The sequence below is a fragment of the Rhamphochromis longiceps genome, linkage group LG8, assembly GCF_057381845.1.
Source record: "Rhamphochromis longiceps isolate RC_006_pf linkage group LG8, R_longiceps_female_GT1.1, whole genome shotgun sequence".
Taxonomy (NCBI): Eukaryota; Metazoa; Chordata; class Actinopteri; order Cichliformes; family Cichlidae; genus Rhamphochromis; species Rhamphochromis longiceps.
In genome coordinates this window covers 21,265,676-21,285,427 of record NC_140564.1, presented here as the reverse complement: position 1 = coordinate 21,285,427, position 19,752 = coordinate 21,265,676, and the positions used below count along the sequence as shown (strand labels likewise).

Genomic DNA, 19,752 nt, shown 5'->3' with positions numbered 1-19,752 from the left:
ATTTCCTTTTTTTCTATGATTTTAAAGCTTACATTGGTTTGTAGTCAATAACGAGGCTCTAAAGTCTAATTCTGTGTAAGTGTAATTGGCTGATAACAGTTTCTTTAATCGGGCATCTAATTCTTTTCTAATTTATCAGTTTGTCCATCACCCAATTTATCTAATTAGCCATTTATCAGGGGGCAAGTCAGCGTCACCAGGTGAGATGAATAATCTATTGGGGATGAAAGGGGGTGCAGTACAACATCGAGCATCGACATTCATTTTAGAACAAATGGCCCAGTTACACGGATCAACCGGCAATTGATTCATATCGTTCACTTCCGCTGAGTGACACTGGAGGATGTATTTGAATTGTGGACGGAAAATAAAGAGGGCATTGTACTGTGTGAATGTTTTGAGTTTAATTCGGACTCGGGGTTATGAGTCAATCCGGGAACAAAAATGCAGTGTTCCCTGACTTCCCATGTAACCCACCGAACCCATCAAAGGACCTCATCCAGGAAAGAAACGGCACAGCTCTCGTCATTTATTACTGAAAAAATATGTCGTCCTATTAGCTATTTAAACACACATAGGCGTACTCATCCAGTTGGATAAACAACACAAAAGGCTTTTTGCATACATGTCAGGCAAACAGTCTGTTTTAATAAGGATTTAAAACGAGTTTAAAAACCACGCAATCCAAACGGATGGAAATTTTTATTTGAAAATATTTTATTCATGAAATCCTATGATATGTTTCCCCGTGTATGCTATTCCACGACATTCATTTTAATGAACATAATATAAAATACTGCTCTACATTTTTCCCCCCTGTGTAATGATAGTCTGGAGATCAGACTTTACCAGCCATTTCTTATGCACAAATATCTGATTGAGTAGTCTTTTTGATGTATATTTAACCGTATATTTTCACATTTAATGTCATTATTATGCCAGAGAAGGAAAGAAAAGAGGCAGCATTTGAATGAGTGGGGCAGGTGCATTTGCACAGAGCGCCTCATGAATAGCTGCTCCCCCATTAGCCATGCACGGCTCTGAAGCGCGCATAAATAATAGCTGGCACAGCTGATAAAAAAAAAAAAAAAAAAGCGCACCTTGGGGCCTCTCTCCCCCTCTCCCCCCCTCCATCTCTCTTTCTTTCTTTCTTCCACTCGCTTTCTCTCTCTAAGGTCATCTTCTTCTTCTTTTTTTCTTTTTTTTCTTTTAGCAAAGCATTTAGGCTACGGGACAACTCCAAAAAGCCAGATTTTTACCCTTGCCTGTTACTTAGGCACGACAAAAATCTGAGATGTTTTCTGCTATTATGTCCCATCTGCCCCGCATTTGTAATCCTGCCCCTTGCAGAACAAATCCACTGGACTGGTGCCTTCCTATTGAGACGCTAGAAGCATAGAAGACAGCCTCAGAGCGCTCTATCATTAAGAGCAAACAAGACAGAGGACCTCGGCTTTTAAAAGCAAAACGAGAAAACAATCTGAAAGCGTCAAGTTAATATTTCCCGATTGGCTTTACACGTCGCAGATTTTGCTTGTAAGTTGCATGTTCGTGAGTGGAAGTACTCGGCTCGGGACAGAAGGAATGGGATACCCGAGCAGAGAAGTGAGGGGATGGAGAAGACGGAAAGGATGGACGCTCTTGGTTTGGGTCGTTGTTGTCAGCTTGGCTTTAGCTGACGGACGGAGAGTGAGGCAGCCCAGATGCCCCCACGGATGCACCTGCACAAAAGATAATGCCCTATGTGAGAGTGTCCGATCTGTGCCCCACACTTTCCCATCCGACGTCGTTTCACTGTAAGTGATGCTGCATGAAGTGGTGAAGTGTCAGAAAGCTTATTAGATTCTGTGTCATATTTCCACTTTGATTTGTTTCTCCTTTTAATCAGATCTTTTGTCAAGTCTGGATTTAATGAAATTACTGGAGGAAGCTTTGCGCACACACCTACCCTACACCTGCTGTGAGTAATAGCTTTTAATCTATCTATTTATCTATGTATCTATCAATTTATGTATCTGTCAATCTGTCTGCCTATTTATTTATCTGTCTATTTATAATTTATGTCTGCCTGTCTGTCTCACTGCTTCCTTGATTTAAAAGTAAGGTTGTGTCTTAACAGGCAACTTGCACACAGGCTTAGATTCAGCTTTAAAGGGGGAATTCTCTGTAATGGTGTCTGGATTATGCAATAGACCACATGGCTAGAGCAACTAACAGCAAGAGGAACAGTGTGTGTGTGTGCGTATCTTCTTTAGAAACAGGGTGGCTGAGATAAACAATGAGCATGTTCTCTTATTCTCCTGAAGAATTCAGCCCTAATCTGTAGTCAAATAACAGGCGTGCACATGAGTGTTCACCTTCTCCTAACAGTGCTGTTGATTAATGGCCTTCATTATTTAGTATCTTGACAGGACTTGAGTCTATTGAGCAAATGCGTTCTTGCAAATCCACAAATTAACAGCAAGGTCAGACTTAACTGTACTCTACGCCACACATAATAACATGCTGTCAAGCGTCAGTCTAGCTTTCCTGGCACCGGTTCCTTCATTCTCTCAGATGACGGTGAAGTTGAGGCTAAATGTGCACGGAGCCTCAAACGTAGGAGGACGTAGCATCACGCATCTGAAGACCGAGCTCGTGACTGTTAGGAGAGAGGTAACTGAAGATGAGTGAATAAGTGGACTGCCTCATCTGTTATTTTTCCCTGCAAAGGTGACTTGAAGCATCTTAACCTCCATTAAGGCATGCTTGATCAGTGCCACTGTTTTGTAGTCTGCATTAGCCAAATGTCAGGGTAACTGGCTTCCTCATTTTAAAGACTTTAACATCTTAGGATTGTAATATTTCAACCTTGACATAATAATAAATAATACTGATGGTACTTTTGTTCAATATTTAAAAGAAAAGAGCCGCTCTGTACAGTAACCAAATGCCAGCTTAATAATAAACGAAAACCCTTTAAGATTTCTAATAATCTGGTGGAGATGAGGTGTACAATATGTTGCCGATGGACACGATTCTTATGTTAGTTATTTAAAAAGTGACTCAAAAACAAGTTGGGGGGGGGGGGGGGTAAGAATCTTGATTCTTTGCCATTTCTTATGAGAAATATGTAGGAGTGAGTGGTTGTTTCTCTGTTTAATCTGAGTCATTCATTGACCACATACACAGTGGGTAGAAGTGGTGAATGAGTGTTGTCTATTACAGTATCCCAGTCCCCCATCCAATTTCTCTGCTTTTTGCAATAGACTTACTGCCATTGACATTACGTAAACATCCATGACCTTTTCTTATTGTGCACAGCCCACACAAATCAATATCTTGTTGGAGTTCATCTCAGTTAAGTTGTGAAACACAAACAACCAGCTGTTAAGAAAAATCTATGTACAGTTGCTTTAAATATGGCAATTTGCATTAGTCTAAACGCTTCCATCCTTTATATTTTGCTTCCAAAGAACCAGACTTTATCTATATAATATCTTTATAATTTTTAAAGTGGTCTTCATCAACAGTTTTCCAGGCTTTCCGAAGACCTTTCAAAAGTTTACGTTGGAGATTGGCTGCTTTTTCACTCATTTTCATTCCAGTCATTCTACCTGACCCTTTTCAGAGGAATGTTTCTTTTGTTGTTGAGCTACTTTTAAATTTCATTTTTAGGCACTGTTATACTAGCCTGCCACAAAGGTGCATAATTTGTTTCCTGTGGACACACTTTGTAAAGGACACACTGCACAGTGTGCCAAGACCTGACAGAACCTGAAAAATGCATCTGGCCCTTTAGTTGATCCGTCTACTGTTCACTGAAGCCTCATCAGAAATGTCATGGAAGGGTGGCTGTCAAGAGCATTTCATAGGGAAACAGAAAAAGATTCAGGTATGCCAAATTACACAAGAAATGAACTGAAAAACCGCAGCGATCTGTGTTACAGAGTGATGAATCTAAATTTGAAATGTTTCATTCATCTCTATTCATGTATGGAGGAGGTCAGGAGAGAGGTGCAACAGTGAGTGTTTGAAACTGTCTGTAAAAGACTGTCATATTTGCCATTTTTTATGAGAAATATTATCTCATATAATGTCATATTATTGCATTTCAGCCAGCGGTGTTGTCAAAAATCTATTGAAGTATGAACGCAGAAAAGTGATATCAAATTTTGATGTTATTCTTATGAGAGCTATCTATCTATCTATCTATCTATCTATCTATCTATCTATCTATCTATCTATCTATCTATCTATCTATCTATGTCTTTTTTGGTTTGTTTTTCCTTCACAGATTGTTCACAGCAAACTCATTTGACCTGATTGATGAGGATGCATTTCAAGGTTTACCACATCTTGAATACCTGTAAGTAACTGTTTTTAATTCATGTGCAGAAAACATTTGTGTGCTGTTGTATGAAACACTGTATCATAATTGCATATTTTTTGTATTAAACAAATATGAGGCACATGCTGATTAATAACAGCACTATGTGAACCTGTGCGGAAATATTGCACTCAAAACCTTACTGTAGTGCATGCTTGGTTACATGATGGCATATAAATCTATCTGAACGATGAGGCTTTACCCATAAGCATGTTTACACTAATGTTCCCTGTTTGGGTGCTCCATCCAACTACAACCACAGCTAGTTAAATGGCTGAAAACACTTGTTTGCATTTTGAATGTGTTTACAGTATAATTTACTTTGACATGTTTTCCCAGTGTTTTACTAGCCTTAGCAATCATGTAAAACTCTCCATAGCCTGATTGCAGTAAACATCTCATCTTCTTACAGGACCACAATAAATGTCAGTATTCATTGTGTGTAGGATTTCATGACTTACTCTCATTCATTCTGCTTCTCATTCACAGATTTATTGAAAACAACAAAATTGCTGAAATATCCCCATATGCTTTCCGGGGCCTGAAAGCTCTAGTACATCTGTAAGTATTTTGGTTTGAAAAAACTTTAACTCAGTTCTTGTTATCCTCTTTCTTCCTCCAGTCTTTACTTATCTTCTCCTTAATCCCTGTCCAGGGAATAGTCCCATCTCTCGTTTGTTCCTTTCTATTTTCTTAGAACTTGTGGCTTTTTCCTTTCTTCACATTAACATCTGCATTGTCCCTTTCACACGTCTGTTTCACTTTTCGAGTAATCTGAGGTAAAAAGTAACTGAACATTATTTTTCGAGGTATCCTGACATACCCTCCATCAGTTTGCCTTTTCTGTCCCCGTTTCACTTTGTCACTGTCTGGAATGAAAAGGTAGGCAAAAGCGCTGCTGCCAGTAATCATTTCTCAAGGTGACTGAAGATATCAGCTGGATCAGGTTGCAGAAGGGCAGGTCTGGATGTTTCATTGCAGATAAGCTGTTCATATATTTTAGACAGTAAAATAGACTTGATTTTGTCAAAGTTTGATTTTTCTAAAACCAAAAAAAGAAGCTATTAGTGTGAATATTGGATACAACTGCTCAAAATCTGCCTAGACAATTTATAAAACCACTATTCTGTCCTGTAGAACAAAACTATACGAAATATGCTAACACATTCTTAACAGTGTTTTTTCTAAACACAGTGACAATGTCACCTCAAAGCCTGCCAGAACTAAAGGTAGGTGAGAGCGCGAGTGACTTATCGGTCAAGTTAAATATAACTGTGCTGTAACCTTAAACCGGGTGACCTATCACTCTGTGACTCTCCAACATGTTTTCCCTTTAACATCATGCAGCACAGGGCAAACAAGATTTTAGCATATTGGTCTTCCTTGTCATCCCTTCATCATCCTTATGATCACCACCATCTTTTAAACTATATATTGTTATGAAGAGGAATAAAAGTCAAATAGGAGAGATTAAAACATTTATCCCAACATCAGCAAAGTATAGAAAATAGTTTGATCTACAAGAAATCACAAGCAAATGGTTTTTAAAAAGATTTACACTGAAAGTGAATCCACTTCAATGTGCTATGGATGAAGAATTAAGAATCAAGTTTTACCAAACTTCTACAAAACAGGCAGCAAACATGCAAGAAAGGTAAACAGATACTGCAACAAAGACTGAGTGGAAAGGCAGGACTATTTATACACGTGAAGGTAATCAGGGGAGTGCAAACAGCTGGGGGAAGAAAAAGAAAGACAATCAATAACAGTGAGACAAGAGGGGAAGTAAAACTAAAGACAAGACATCAGAAAAATGAATAGAAAAAATACAACAGGGAATAACAATTGGGAAACTCAGACACATGAATAAACTTAAACCAATCAAACAGAGGATACATTGTCCACCAGCCCTCTTCAAAAACAGTAATACCTGAATCAGGCCAGAGTTAACAAATCCATGGTGTGGTACTGTAGACCAACAGATATTCTGATAAAAGCAACATAATAAAACCTTGTCTATATAAGAATAATTATCTAGGTAACGAGTTTAATTGCTTTTGTCAAAGTTATAACTTTACAAATGGAGTTTTCCTGTAGGCAAGATAATTCACTGCAAAGGGAAGGTCAGATCCAAGCTCCAGTAGGGGATCACTGCTCTAGAATTAAATCATTTTCCAATAACAATGTATGCAATAAAATATGAAGCGCTAAAACTGTCAGCTAAGATTTTTTTATATTGCTAACATGACTCAGAAAGTGCCATAGCATGTCAGTGAAGATGCCCTTTTTCGGTTCCCTTCTAGAAAAAAGTAAACAAACGCTGATACCACATGCAGTATCAGAGGACACTTTAAGAGCATCACACACAGTAAATACATTATTAAAGGGCATCTGCAAGGAGTTATATTGGAATCCTTTCCACTCTGCTCTAACCTCATGTGTTTGCTTAGTGCATTCTTGCATAAACTGTAAAGTTAAAAGGTCTCTCTTCCTTGGAGAACCAACTTTCATATAAATAATGCAGTGTTCATGGATTACGCCAACATTTCATTTCATTCACATCTCTCTGTGTGTTTTGAAGTTCAGTCTCTAGCTCCAGGGTTTGTTTTTGTTGGAGGTTTTTTTGTACTGTTGGCCAAAAAAATACCCTGCATTTGACAGCACCGGAGAAGCTAGACTATATACAAGGTAACAAACAACCACACACTCACTTATGACATACTCTGAAAGGAACAACTCGGCTACATCTGGGGGAAAAAAAACAACTGCATCAGTCAGATACATACGTGCAGAACATGATCAACTTGAAGTCAAAACATTTAATTAACACAGAACTTGGAATATGAAATAGACCCAGGCAACTTCTTCTCTTCTATCAATAACAACTGCTGCTACTATACAAATCAACAGTACAACCAGGGGGCTGGGGTGAGATGGTCAATTATCTAGTTTAACTGTAGAAGTCTATATACAAATTTTATTAATAACAAGGATTATCTAAACCAGTTTTTACATCAATTCAGTGTCATTACCATATCTGAAACTTGTATTAACATGGATAAAGGAATGGACTTTGAACTGAAGGGTTATGAATTCACGTATATACTTTATTAACACAATGTACTGCATGAACCTGGTCCCTAAAGTAACCAGATCTACTAGAATCACATCACATTGAGCCACTCTCATAGACAACATTTTTACAAATGACACTGAAAATAAGACAGTAAGCGCACTTCTGATTAATGACATCAGTGACCATCTTCCTGTTTTTACAGTCTGTGATAGGAATTACAAGATTAAAAATATGGACAGAAAAAAAGTACACACGATTCAGAACAGAGGAATCAATAAATGCTTTTAAAAACCATTTCATGAAACAGAAACAGGTGAAATATATCAAAAACAAGATGCCAAGTAAGTATGATGAATTCCTTAGATTATTTACATTACTGTATAATACAAACTGTCCAATAATGCAATATAATAGAAAACATGAGTAAATAAAAATAATATTAAAAGAATATGAGAAATACTGACCAGCGTTGTATAACGTAGGTCTACACCATCACTGAACCTGGGATAACAGAGGAAAAACTGGATACCTTGATAGACAGAAATCATTATTCAATGGTCCATGTAGCTGTTGTTTTTGAAATGGTTAAAACATGTAAAAATAAGAAATCCTTGGATTTTAATGATATTGATAAGTCAGTAGTTAAGAAAGCTCTTAAGGCTATTTTAAGATTTAATTTGGAATTTATCATTTCAAACTGGTATATTTTCAGACAGAATGAAAATAGCAAGAGATAAACCTTTATACAAATCTGACAACAAACACCATTTCAAAAACTACAGGTCTGTTTCTTTACTATGTCAATTCTTAGAAAATCTTGAAAAACTGTATAACAATCGACTGGAAAAACATATAGATAAACATAAACTGCTCACCGAGAGCCTGAGGGCTCAGATCAAGCAGATCAACATCACTGGCACTATTAGATTCAATAGAATACATCACAAATTCTATAGACAAAAAGCAATATGTGGCTGGATAATTCATAGATTTAAGCATTTGACACAATAGATCGGGATATATTAGTAAGAAAACTGTATCATTATAGTGTCGGGGGGTAGTTTTAAATTGGGTTGGGAGTTATTTAAGAGACAGGAAGCAGTTTGTGAAATTAAATGGTTGTTGCTCTGTATGCATGGACATTGCCTGTGGTGTACCCCAGGGGTCAGTTTTGGGCCCTAGATTCTTTAATTTATCAATGACATGTGTGAAGTGTCCAGAGTGTTAAAATGGTACTGTTCCTGATGATATAAACATTTTCTGCACTGGTGAGGATCTGCTGCATTTATTTGATGAGGTAACTAGTGAAATAATTAAATTAAAGCTTGGGCATGATTAAAAACAAATTACTGTTACATTTGAATAAAACTACCTAATAAAACTGTTCTTTGGAAAGAGCAGATTAAGTATAAATGTAAAAACTCAAATAAATGGTGTTCATTTTGAAAGAGTCAATATAATAGATTTCTTGGGGTAATAATAGATGAGATACTTAATTAGAGAGCACAGATAAGATATATTCATTCCAAAGTATTAAGAAACATTGCAATACTGAACAAGACAAAGGAGGCATTAGACTGTATCACTCCATATTCTATAAGCTGTTGTGCAGAGGTCTGGGGCAATGACTATAAAAGTACATTAGATTCTCTTTTTATTCTTCAAAAAAAAAAAAAGCAGTTCAGAACTACCAGGTGACATTCAACACATGTTTTTTCTTTTTGTTTTTTGAGACAAGGAAGCTATACCGTAATTTAATGGATTTCTTCTTGAAAGCTGTGAGTTTGTGTAATACCAGGAACAAAAAAACAACAAGTTTTTGTTTTTCTATGCATGGAGTGAAACTGTGGAACATTTTGAGTGTGGAGTTGGCCAAACATAAAGCAGTTCAAAGATAGTTATAAAGATATGATTTTATATTTGTATAATTAACTTTTCAAAACTGGAAGTATTGGCTTTGTTGTGTGGAGGCTTATAGAGCTACAAAAACATAATGCTCTGATAATTTGTACTGTATGTGTCATATACGTTATATTAGAAATATTTTCATTGTTATTACTGCGGTTTGTATCAGTAAGGAAGCTAAATAAATATTAACTGATAACTTATGGCGAGGAGGCGGGATTAAATAAGTGTGCACTTCTTCCCATTCCTTTTTAATATGTAAGTGAATCAGAACAGGTGAAGCAATATTGAAATGTATTTTGTTTTATTTTGTATAGTACTTTTTTTCTTTTCTTTGCTAAATGAACTCCTGTATATTTTTAGAAGATTTGAAATAAATTGAACACAAGTGTGACCAGTGTTAACAGAACAAAATACACAGAACAGTAATGCACAATTCAGGTATGTGAAGGACAGATCGGTGTGATTGCTCTTTTTTAATTTAAATTTTTACATTTAAAAAACAAACAAACTGCTGTATCAAAAGAAAAATCCCACATCTGGGACAAATAGTATAGTAAAGTAAACATATTGCATCTTAATTCGTTTATGTGTTTTTTACTGCCTTCCATTTCAAGCACCTGTTACATGTCATGAGAGGAATCTAGAAGTAGTCAGGTTTTGTGACATGTTTATTTGTTTGTAATGTCCTTGGTTTTATTCTGTTTCTCAAGTCATTCTGTTCCACCAACCAATGAAAAATACATTAAGGGAAATGGATATGTCAGAAGAGTTGCACTCTACATCTAATGTAATCACTTTGTTTATTATTTTTTTCCTTTTTGCTGATTAGGAGTCTGGCTTACAACAACCTTGAGACACTGCCCAAAGATGTTTTTAAGGGCATGGATGCTTTGACCAAAGTGTGAGTCTGTTTTTCCTTAATCCATCCTCACAATGCAAATATACACTTTAGTTATTACTAATATGGTCATCAAGGGTTCATTGTATTTGTGTTTGATTACTATTTATATGCTGTATGTTTAGTCCTTTTCACACAGTTTGAAAAACATAAGTAGTTACTAAATCTATATTTGTTAGGATGCCTGGGTCGTTGACTCAGGGTTTTTGAGTTTATTATATTATTTATACTTTCTAGTTTTTGGTTTCTTTGAGTTCTGTCTTATGGTTTATGTCTCTGTCTTCTTTAGTTGCTCTGTCTCCCCTATCACCTGTATCCCCTTGTCTAGTTCGCGTCTATGTGTATCCTTAGTTCCTATATCCCCGTGTTCAGTCAGTGTTTGTGTCTGCCCTGGTCCCACGTCTCTGTTCCCTCTGTAGTGCCTGCATGTGAGTCTGTGTTATGTGTTTCCTGTTTTACTTTGAAGGTCTCTGTCTTTTCTCAGTGTGTTCAGTTTACGCTTCTTTGGTCTCGTCAGTTCTGATTTGCCCCAGCTGTGTTTCCCTCCTGTTACTCATTCCCTGATTGCTCCCTCTGTGTATTTAAGCCCTGTGTTTCTCTGTGTCCGTGTTGCGATCTACCGTTTATTTTGCTGTGTGTTTTGCCCATCCACTGGTATTAGTTTATTTTGAGTTTTGTTCCAGTTATGTTATGTTTGCGTTCAGCATTAAAGCTGTTTTGGTTTACGTTCTGTCTCCGGAGTCTGCACCTTGGGTCCTATTCCTGTCTGCACACAGCCGTCACCTAACAGAAGATCGCGACCAGAACATGGACCCTGCAGACTCCTTTTTCTCAGAGTTCAACGGCGAGATGGAGCGGCTGGTGAGCCTGCTCGACCGCATCGCCCAGTCCCCGGATTTAAGGACCATGGCAGTGGGGCTGAGCGCGGTGGAGGCCATCGTTCGGCATAATCCCCGGCTTAGCCAGTTTGCTAAGGACACTGAGTTGGGGAACACCATAACTGCCTGGAGAGAGCAAGTCAGGGCGAGTGAGCTTGCTCTCTCCCTCACTACATCTTCCCCACCGCTGCCGCAGGACAACGCACACTCTGCCTCATCGTCACTGCAGGCTTCCTCCCCTTCCTCACGCCAGCCGGGACCTTGTTCGCCTGTCCGTTCGCCTGCCTTTTTTCTGGCGGCTGTGTGGTCGGAGGATGAGGAGGAGGTCTCCGTTTCTCCACGGGTTCCTGTTCCCTCATCTAAAAGGAAGCGACGCCACCGTCGCTCCTCTCCTCGGTCATCCGTTCAGCTTCCTGTCTCCGCTGGAGGGTCCGTGGGGCCCGTTCAGCCTCACGCCTCGTCAGCCGGAGGGCCCGAGGAGCCCGTTCAGCCTCACGCCACGTCAGCCGGAGGGCCCGAGGAGCCCGTTCAGCCTCACGCCTCGTCAGCCGGAGGGCCCGAGGAGCCCGTTCAGCCTCACGCCTCGTCAGCCGGAGGGCCCGAGGAGCCCGTTCAGCCTCACGCCACGTCAGCCGGAGGGCCCGAGGAGCCCGTTCAGCCTCACGCCACGTCAGCCGGAGGGCCCGAGGAGCCCGTTCAGCCTCACGCCACGTCAGCCGGAGGGCCCGAGGAGCCCGTTCAGCCTCACGCCACGTCAGCCGGAGGGCCCGAGGAGCCCGTTCAGCCTCACGCCACGTCAGCCGGAGGGCCCGAGGAGCCCATTCAGCCTCACGCCACGTCAGCCGGAGGGCCCGAGGAGCCCGTTCAGCCTCACGCCACGTCAGCCGGAGGGCCCGAGGAGCCCGTTCAGCCTCACGCCACGTCAGCCGGAGGGCCCGAGGAGCCCGTTCAGCCTCACGCCACGTCAGCCGGAGGGCCCGAGGAGCCCGTTCAGCCTCACGCCACGTCAGCCGGAGGGCCCGAGGAGCCGCTTCAGCCATCTCTTCCTGCTGGAGGATCCGAGGGGCCGCTTCAGCCATCTCTTCCTGCTGGAGGATCCGAGGGGCCGCTTCAGCCATCTCTTCCTGCTGGAGGATCCGAGGGGCCGCTTCAGCCATCTCTTCCTGCTGGAGGATCCGAGGGGCCCGTTCAGCCTCTTGCCTCGTCAGCTGGGGGTCCGGGAGGACCCAGCCAGCACGTCCCAGTGTCTGCTGATGGTTCTGGCGAGGCCGTTCAGCCACCACCAGCTCCACCGCCTGGTCCGGCCTCCGAGTCGGCAGCTCCGCCTGGTCCGGCCTCCGAGTCGGCAGCTCCGCCTGGTCCGGCCTCCGAGTCGGCAGCTCCGCCTGGTCCGGCCTCCGAGTCGGCAGCTCCGCCTGGTCCGGCCTTCGAGTGTTCAGCTTCGTCTGCTCCTGAGGTCTCCATGCTGTCTGTTCCTGCACGTCTTGTCCGGCCTGCGCGTCCTGCTCGTCCTGCTCGTCTCGTCCGGCCTGCGCGTCCTGTTCGCCCTGTCCAGCCTGCTCGTCCTGCACGTCCTGCCCGGCCGATGACTGGATGTTGTTGCCGTCATGGCCGGCTCCTTGACCTACGCCGCCGTCATGGACGGCCCCCTGAACTGTTTTCTGGGCTCTTGGACCATCAGCCTCCGGGCCGCCCCCCTGACCTGCCCGGGTTTGGACTGTTGTGCTGTCAGCCTCCGGGCCGGCCCCCTGAACTTTTTCGACACTGTTGCCTGGGCCTATGCGCCTTTCGTGAGCCCTTTTGTTTGTTTGCTTTTGGACTATGCCTGGGCCTTGGTGCTGTTGTTTTGGACTTTGTTCCTGTGTTTTGTTCTGTTGCTTTCCGGGCTCCGTTGTTTGTTCTTTTTTTGTTTCTGGCTCCTTGTTTGGTTTGTTTCGAGCCCTCCATCCTGTTTCCCCCGCCGCCCACCCTGGTTGGGTTGTTTTTGTTTTTTTTGTTTTGATGTTTTGGTTTGGGCTGTCTGGAAGCCAGCCCTTAAGGGGGGGGGTACTGTTAGGATACCTGGGTCGTTGACCCAGGGTTTTTGAGTTTATTATATTATTTATACTTTCTAGTTTTTGGTTTCTTTGAGTTCTGTCTTATGGTTTATGTCTCTGTCTTCTTTAGTTGCTCTGTATCCCCTTGTCTAGTTCGCGTCTATGTGTATCCTTGGTTCCTATATCCCCGTGTTCAGTCAGTGTTTGTGTCTGCCCTGGTCCCACGTCTCTGTTCCCTCTGTAGTGCCTGCATGTGAGTCTGTGTTATGTGTTTCCTGTTTTACTTTGAAGGTCTCTGTCTTTTCTCAGTGTGTTCAGTTTACGCTTCTTTGGTCTCGTCAGTTCTGATTTGCCCCAGCTGTGTTTCCCTCCTGTTACTCATTCCCTGATTGCTCCCTCTGTGTATTTAAGCCCTGTGTTTCTCTGTGTCCGTGTCGCGATCTACCGTTTATTTTGCTGTGTGTTTTGCCCATCCACTGGTGTTAGTTTATTTTGAGTTTTGTTCCAGTTATGTTATGTTTGCGTTCAGCATTAAAGCTGTTTTGGTTTACATTCTGTCTCCGGAGTCTGCACCTTGGGTCCTATTCCTGTCTGCACACAGCCGTCACCTAACAATATTAGTATTTCTCCTCCTTTTCAAAGAAAGAAACAATAACTGTGCAAGAAGGAAAATGAGAGAATAGTCTGAGAAAGTAAATCATTATAGAGGAAGCTATTACATACTGCGGTTGAGAAATCTAGAGAAAGGAAAGGCTGGGTTAAGATGCTACAATGTCAGGGTAAATGGTCAGCAAGTCAATTACACAACAAAAGAACTAGATACTGGCTTAGGTCACACTGACACAATCAGCTAGATTAATTCCTGTGTCTCTAGATTCACTAGACTCCACATTCAAGCTTAATAGCTATTCAAACTGAGAGTGTGTGATAAGCAGAGACTACCCAGGAGATGGGACACGTGCTGTGGTTTAGCAAACTGAACAGTTCTTGGAAATAAGAGGCCTGTAAGTTTTAAAAAGAATAAAGAAAGCAAGAAATAAAGAATAAATATTAACGATTTCATGTTGTAACGTTAGTGTTTTACTTGATTGTCATGGCAGGTTCTGGTTCTGTGGAGTTTTCCTTCCCACTGATTGCTGATTGAGCCCATCTGGTTGTTGGGGTTTTGTTTGTTATTGGAGGGTCTTAACCTTACAATGTAAAGCACCTTGAGGAAACTGTATAAAGAAAATTGAACTGTATTTTACTTGTGATCCATTCATGTAGGGATCTGCGAGGCAACAATTTGATCTGTGACTGCAAGCTCAAGTGGTTGGTGGAGTGGATGCACCACACCAATGCCACTCTAGACCAAATCTACTGCAGTGGCCCACCCATTCACCAGGGGAAGAAGATCAACGACCTGCTGCCTCACTCTTTTGACTGCATCGCAGCAGGTACCTTCCTCTTGCACATCTCCTTGTATCACAGCATCTACAGCATCTTTCTTTCATGTCTATTTAATTGTTATGTCCCACCTTTCAGAGTTTGCCACCTATCAGTCACTGAAGTTTGAGTCCATTTCGGTGGATGCCTTCACTCTTGGTAATGAACAATATGTCGTGTTTGCCCAGCCTTTTGCTGGGACATGCAGCTTCTTAGAATGGGATCACGTGGAGATGACCTTCAGAACATATGACACCATTGAAAGTGAGTTTTTCTCAAGTCAGTACGAGAATGTGTAAATATTCTCACCTGGAATGACCTCAATGTGTAGTATGTAAATGTATAAGAAACCCTGTATGGATTATATTGGTCTCAGTCAGAGTTGGCTTCCCTGTAGAACTTCACAATACATTTTTTTCAAGTGACTGCAGTTGAGTATATATCTGATTGATGTAATTACTAGTTCCCATTCAAAATAATTACCCGTTTAAGCCAGCAGTATAATAAGAGATGTTTGACACAGCATACCCGCTAATGCAGAAAATTTCCTCTGCATCCAGGCATAAATGGAGTGCCTGGATGTAGAAAGATATCAGATCCTAGCACTACTTTGTGTCAGTCAGATCTTTGCCAACAGTGATGCACATAATATTTTTATCAGTCACAGAGATTTACTTTAACCTCAGAGTTACCACATTACGTCATTAAATGGTTTTGATAAGGTTTAGATAGATGTACTTGAAAAAAGGAACTACGGGTTTCATGTAGTATTTGTAGTTAGACACTCTTTATTGGATGAAAAAAAGGTTAGTGAGCCTAATTGTTCTTACATTCTAGTACAAACAGTTGCTTGGGTTCTGTGCATGTACTGAATGTGTATTTTGTTCTCTCTTTTACTCTTTAGGCACCTCAACTGTCGTCTGCAAGCCCATGCTAATTGAGAACCACCTCTTTGTCATTGTGGCCCAGTTGTTTGGGGGCTCACACATTTACAAGCATGATACCTCCGCCAGCAAGTTCATCAAGATCCAGGACATTGACATCCTAAAAATTCGCAAACCCAACGACATCGAGACCTTCATGATCGACGGAGAGTCTTTCTTTGTCATCGCTGACAGCTCTAAGGTTGGGCCTGTTTTCTGTTTTCTTTCACTGTCACTCAAAATCAACAAAGTATTTCATGGCAGGTGGCATAAATTTGCATTTCGCTAGTGACGGTTTATTTTTTAAATGAATCTATTTCAGGGTTCAATTTAAAATTGCATTACTTGATTTTTAAAGTCTCAGTGGGTTAGCACTCCCTTACTTAACAGAACTTTTGAAACCCTACAGTCCTACTGGAGCACAGAGGGCTTTGAACCAGCGGCTCTTGAACTCTCCTAGAATCAGGCTTCAAAGCAGAGGCGTTAGGGCCTTTTCAGTGGTGGCTCCTAATCTTTGGAACAACTTACCTTTTTACTTAAGAACTGCCACGTCCCTCAATCATTTTAAAACACCTTTTAAAATCTATTTGTTCTCGCTTGCTTTCAAATCTAGTTGAGCAGAGTATCCTGGCTTTTAGTGTGCAAACACAGTGTTATTTACTTCTTTTATTTGATTTTTAGTGCATAGTTATTGTTGATTTAGCCATCATTGTATATACTGTATATTCTATATAACTTGTACAGTACTTTGGTCAGCTGGGGTTGTTAAAATGTGCAAACAGATATCAATTTTGACTTGACTTAAAAACAACAACAATACTGTAGACATGTCCTTATTACTGCATCCAGCCCCTGTATGAATAAATATCCTCTAATCTACTCTTCCCACCACGTCAGCCAGTCCTTCCCCGGGCGTCCTTCTCTGCAGCATGTCGGTCTGTGTCTGCTCCTGCTGATTAGCTTGTATTGCCAAATGTTCACATATGCTCTCACATATGCTTGGGGACAACTCAGGCACACAAGCACAGACACACCACCACACTCTGGTGTTTGGCTTCATGCAAAATTTGAAGTTTGTTGCCTAATTTTTTTTCATGTTGAGCTATAATTGTTTTCAACTGTAAATCACTATTGAGTACTTAATTAAAATGCTTGTTCAGGTTTTGAATGTAGTTGGCTTGAGCTGATGTTTTGTACATGTTCTTCCTGTAGGCGGGCTCCACAACGGTGTACAAATGGAACGGCAATGGATTTTATTCCCACCAGTCACTCCACCCTTGGTACAGGGATACAGATGTAGAATATCTAGAGATCTCCAACAAACCCCACCTGATTTTGTCAAGTAGCTCCCAGAGGCCTGTCGTGTACCAGTGGAACAGGAGCCAGAAAAAGTTTGACCGCAGGACTGACATACCGGACATGGAGGACGTCTTCTCCATCAAACACTTCCGAGTTCAAGGTGAGATCCATGCAAGCAAAAGGACACTGTGCAAACTTCTAGTTGCATCCATTAAGTTTAGTGCACCACATGCTTAATATTGGACTCAACTTTTTTTTTAAGTGTGGTTAATAAAAACATTTATGACCTACTTTCTTAGACTTGATTTATTACTCTTTATTTTCCCGCTGCATATCGTCGGCATTTATTTTGAAGGCGATAAGAGGCAATGTCACTGCCATAAAACCTGCACACAAATCAGACTGTAAAACATTATGATAGTGTGGGGTGGGGGTTTCTCTCTCATATTAACAGGTTACCTATTAGTGGCTATTAGCTGATGTCAGGGAAAAGTTAGTTCAAGGAAAGCAGTTTTCTTTCGAGGTTTACAACAGCTTCCGTATGCGTACTGGACACAGGTCTCCAAAGACAAATGACAGGGAATTAATTTGCAATTCCAACTTTATGGTTTCTCCCTCACCTTAGACCTCCCAGCAGAGAGAAATGTGGTACACCAGGCGCTCTGCCTACCAGGAGACACTCTCAGCCTTCTCTAAACAGGCAATCTGGGGTGTATACATAATATTATGAGAATATTATGGGTTTGCCATAACAGCTAGCCTAGTTAGGGCTGAAAGAAAAACTGAGAGAAAGCTTTATCTGTCATCAAAAACAAATAGCACCATTCCCAGAGTAACTTCTGCATCCACTTCTTCTTTCTCCCAAAACAGTGCATAAGGCTGAGATCAGCCCAACTCTGCTATGTGAGCAGACAGGGAAGACACGACTCAAGATCACAGCACACAATGTGTGAATATAAAATGAGTGAATGTGCATGAATAATGTAGCTCGAAATGTCTCCCACAGCTGAATAAATATTTGTAGCAAACAATGAATTATATTTGGGATTACATAATCTGTTTTTTTTTGTGAGCTTTCCTGTGTCAGATCCGCATTTAGTGGCTGAATGTCTAAACTAAACGGCCTCTTGAAATCTTTGTCCTTTTCAAAGGTGATCTGTTTATATGCTTGACAAGATTCATCGGGGACTCCAAGGTGATGCGCTGGGACGGTGCCATGTTCAAAGAGGTCCAGACATTTCCTTCCCGTGGCTCTATGGTGTTCCAGCCCGTCTCCACCGGCAACTGGCAGTATGCCATCTTGGGCAGCGATTACTCACTGACGCAGGTCTACCAATGGGACACCAAGAGGGGCCAGTTTGTCCCATCTCAGGAGCTGAATATCCAGGCGCCTCGGGGATTTTCTCTGGTTTCCATTGACGACCGGGTGTTCCTACTGGCATCCAGCTTCAAGGGAAAAACTCAGATATACGAGCACCTCATGATCGATCTGAGCAATTAGGCCCATCGTCTTAATGCCTTTTCCCCGAGATTGTCGCTCTCGTCAGTCCCATTTTAATCAATCAACAATTTCCACCTTTGCTCAAACAAAAAGAGAGATTTGTCAAAATCCTGGTAGATTAGTTTGTAGCTAAACTTATAAATATTTTGTGATCAGCTGCAGTGGTCTGCAAGTCCTGTATTTATATCTCAATCCCTTAATATTTGGAAATGCCTTATTTTCCATTTAAAGTTGTGAAGTCAGTGATCTTCTTTGTCTATTATTCAACTCCAAAGGCAGAAGACATTCACACATGAGTTTGCTATTAATCTACATACAGTTTTGTTTCTCCTATAGGATTTTGATAGTGCTGATTACCATTCATGTTTTGTTGTTGTTGTTTTTGTTTTTGGAAATGGGGTCTATAATGGAAAATACATTATAGACTATGGGACATTAACCTACAATACTAATAGGTGTGTTGTGTTTAAGTACTTGATTTATTTGCTTGTGTAGGTTAGTCTCATTCATCCTGTCACATGAACCATTCAACTGACAGGCTTGACAGATACCTTACAGAAAACAGACAATCTGACAAATGTACAAAACCCCCTTTTCACCTTTAAATCTATGATTATAGATGTAGTGCTGTACTTAGCAATAAAGCATTTTGTCAGTATTTGACACCTGAGCTTCATAATAATACTACTTTCAACCAAATGCAGGTAAAAATTGGACTACTTGCTGAGAACCGTGTCTTTTCCATGGCAGCTAGTTGGCAGCTTGTAATTATTTCACTTCAATAAATGGAACGACAAATCTGCTAAACACTGTGAGAAACTAAGTTTAAAAAAAAAAAAGAACTGCTTCCTCTCTGCTCTCAGTTGAACAAGACTGTGTGCGCAACACACTCATGGCGTTGATTTCTGATGAATGCCTCGCTAGAAGCATCCCACTGTGTCACCCAGCCCTTTCTCGTTCACTGCAACCTTACCCCTTTTCTCCCCCGTTGACAAAGCCATTGTTGTCTTTACTCTGCAACGAAAAGCCAACCACTGTGCCGCACATACTACCTATGCTTTCACGTGCGCCTCTTATTCTGACACAAAAGAAGTTTGATGACAATTAAAAACTTCACTGAGAACAATTTGCCAAAAAAATAATGTTTACGTTTTTACAATATTGTGTAAATTATGTTACTTTTGTATGTAGAGGGGACCACACTCGATGCTTCTTTTTTTGGTGTAGATATAGTGATAAGATTTGGTGTAACGTGATACTTCTGCTGTAGACTTACTTGTGTCACTTTTATCTAGTTGAGTAAGGATAGAGGATATTACATGTCCCTTTGCCTTCTTTTCGCATTTTATTTTATGTACAGTGGTAATAAAATACTAAATCAGCAAGCAACTTCTCGTATTGTTTTTTGTTCAATTATACTTACAAACTGAATGAATGAG

The 19,752-nt window shown here is 41.0% G+C and overlaps 1 protein-coding gene across 1 annotated transcript; it reads left to right on the top strand.

The window, feature by feature from the left end:
- The first annotated feature begins 7 nt into the window (after positions 1 to 7).
- On the top strand, positions 8 to 19,691 carry lgi1b (leucine-rich, glioma inactivated 1b). Its single transcript, XM_085416443.1, has 10 exons — positions 8 to 1,796; positions 1,889 to 1,960; positions 4,277 to 4,348; positions 4,859 to 4,930; positions 10,183 to 10,254; positions 14,432 to 14,601; positions 14,690 to 14,854; positions 15,495 to 15,715; positions 16,726 to 16,972; positions 17,964 to 19,691. Exons 1-10 carry the CDS (start codon positions 1,546 to 1,548, stop codon positions 18,311 to 18,313), a joined length of 1,692 nt encoding a protein of 563 aa, XP_085272569.1. The 5' UTR covers positions 8 to 1,545; the 3' UTR covers positions 18,314 to 19,691.
- Positions 19,692 to 19,752: the final 61 nt, after the last annotated feature.

Coding starts and splice junctions, on each gene's coding strand:
- lgi1b (XM_085416443.1), top strand. CDS start 1,546: ATGTTCGTGAGTGGAAGTACTCGGCTCGGGACAGAAGGAATGGGATAC. Junction 10,255..14,431: donor ATGGATGCTTTGACCAAAGT/GTGAGTCTGTTT, acceptor CCATTCATGTAG/GGATCTGCGAGGCAACAATT. Junction 14,602..14,689: donor TTTTGACTGCATCGCAGCAG/GTACCTTCCTCT, acceptor CCCACCTTTCAG/AGTTTGCCACCTATCAGTCA.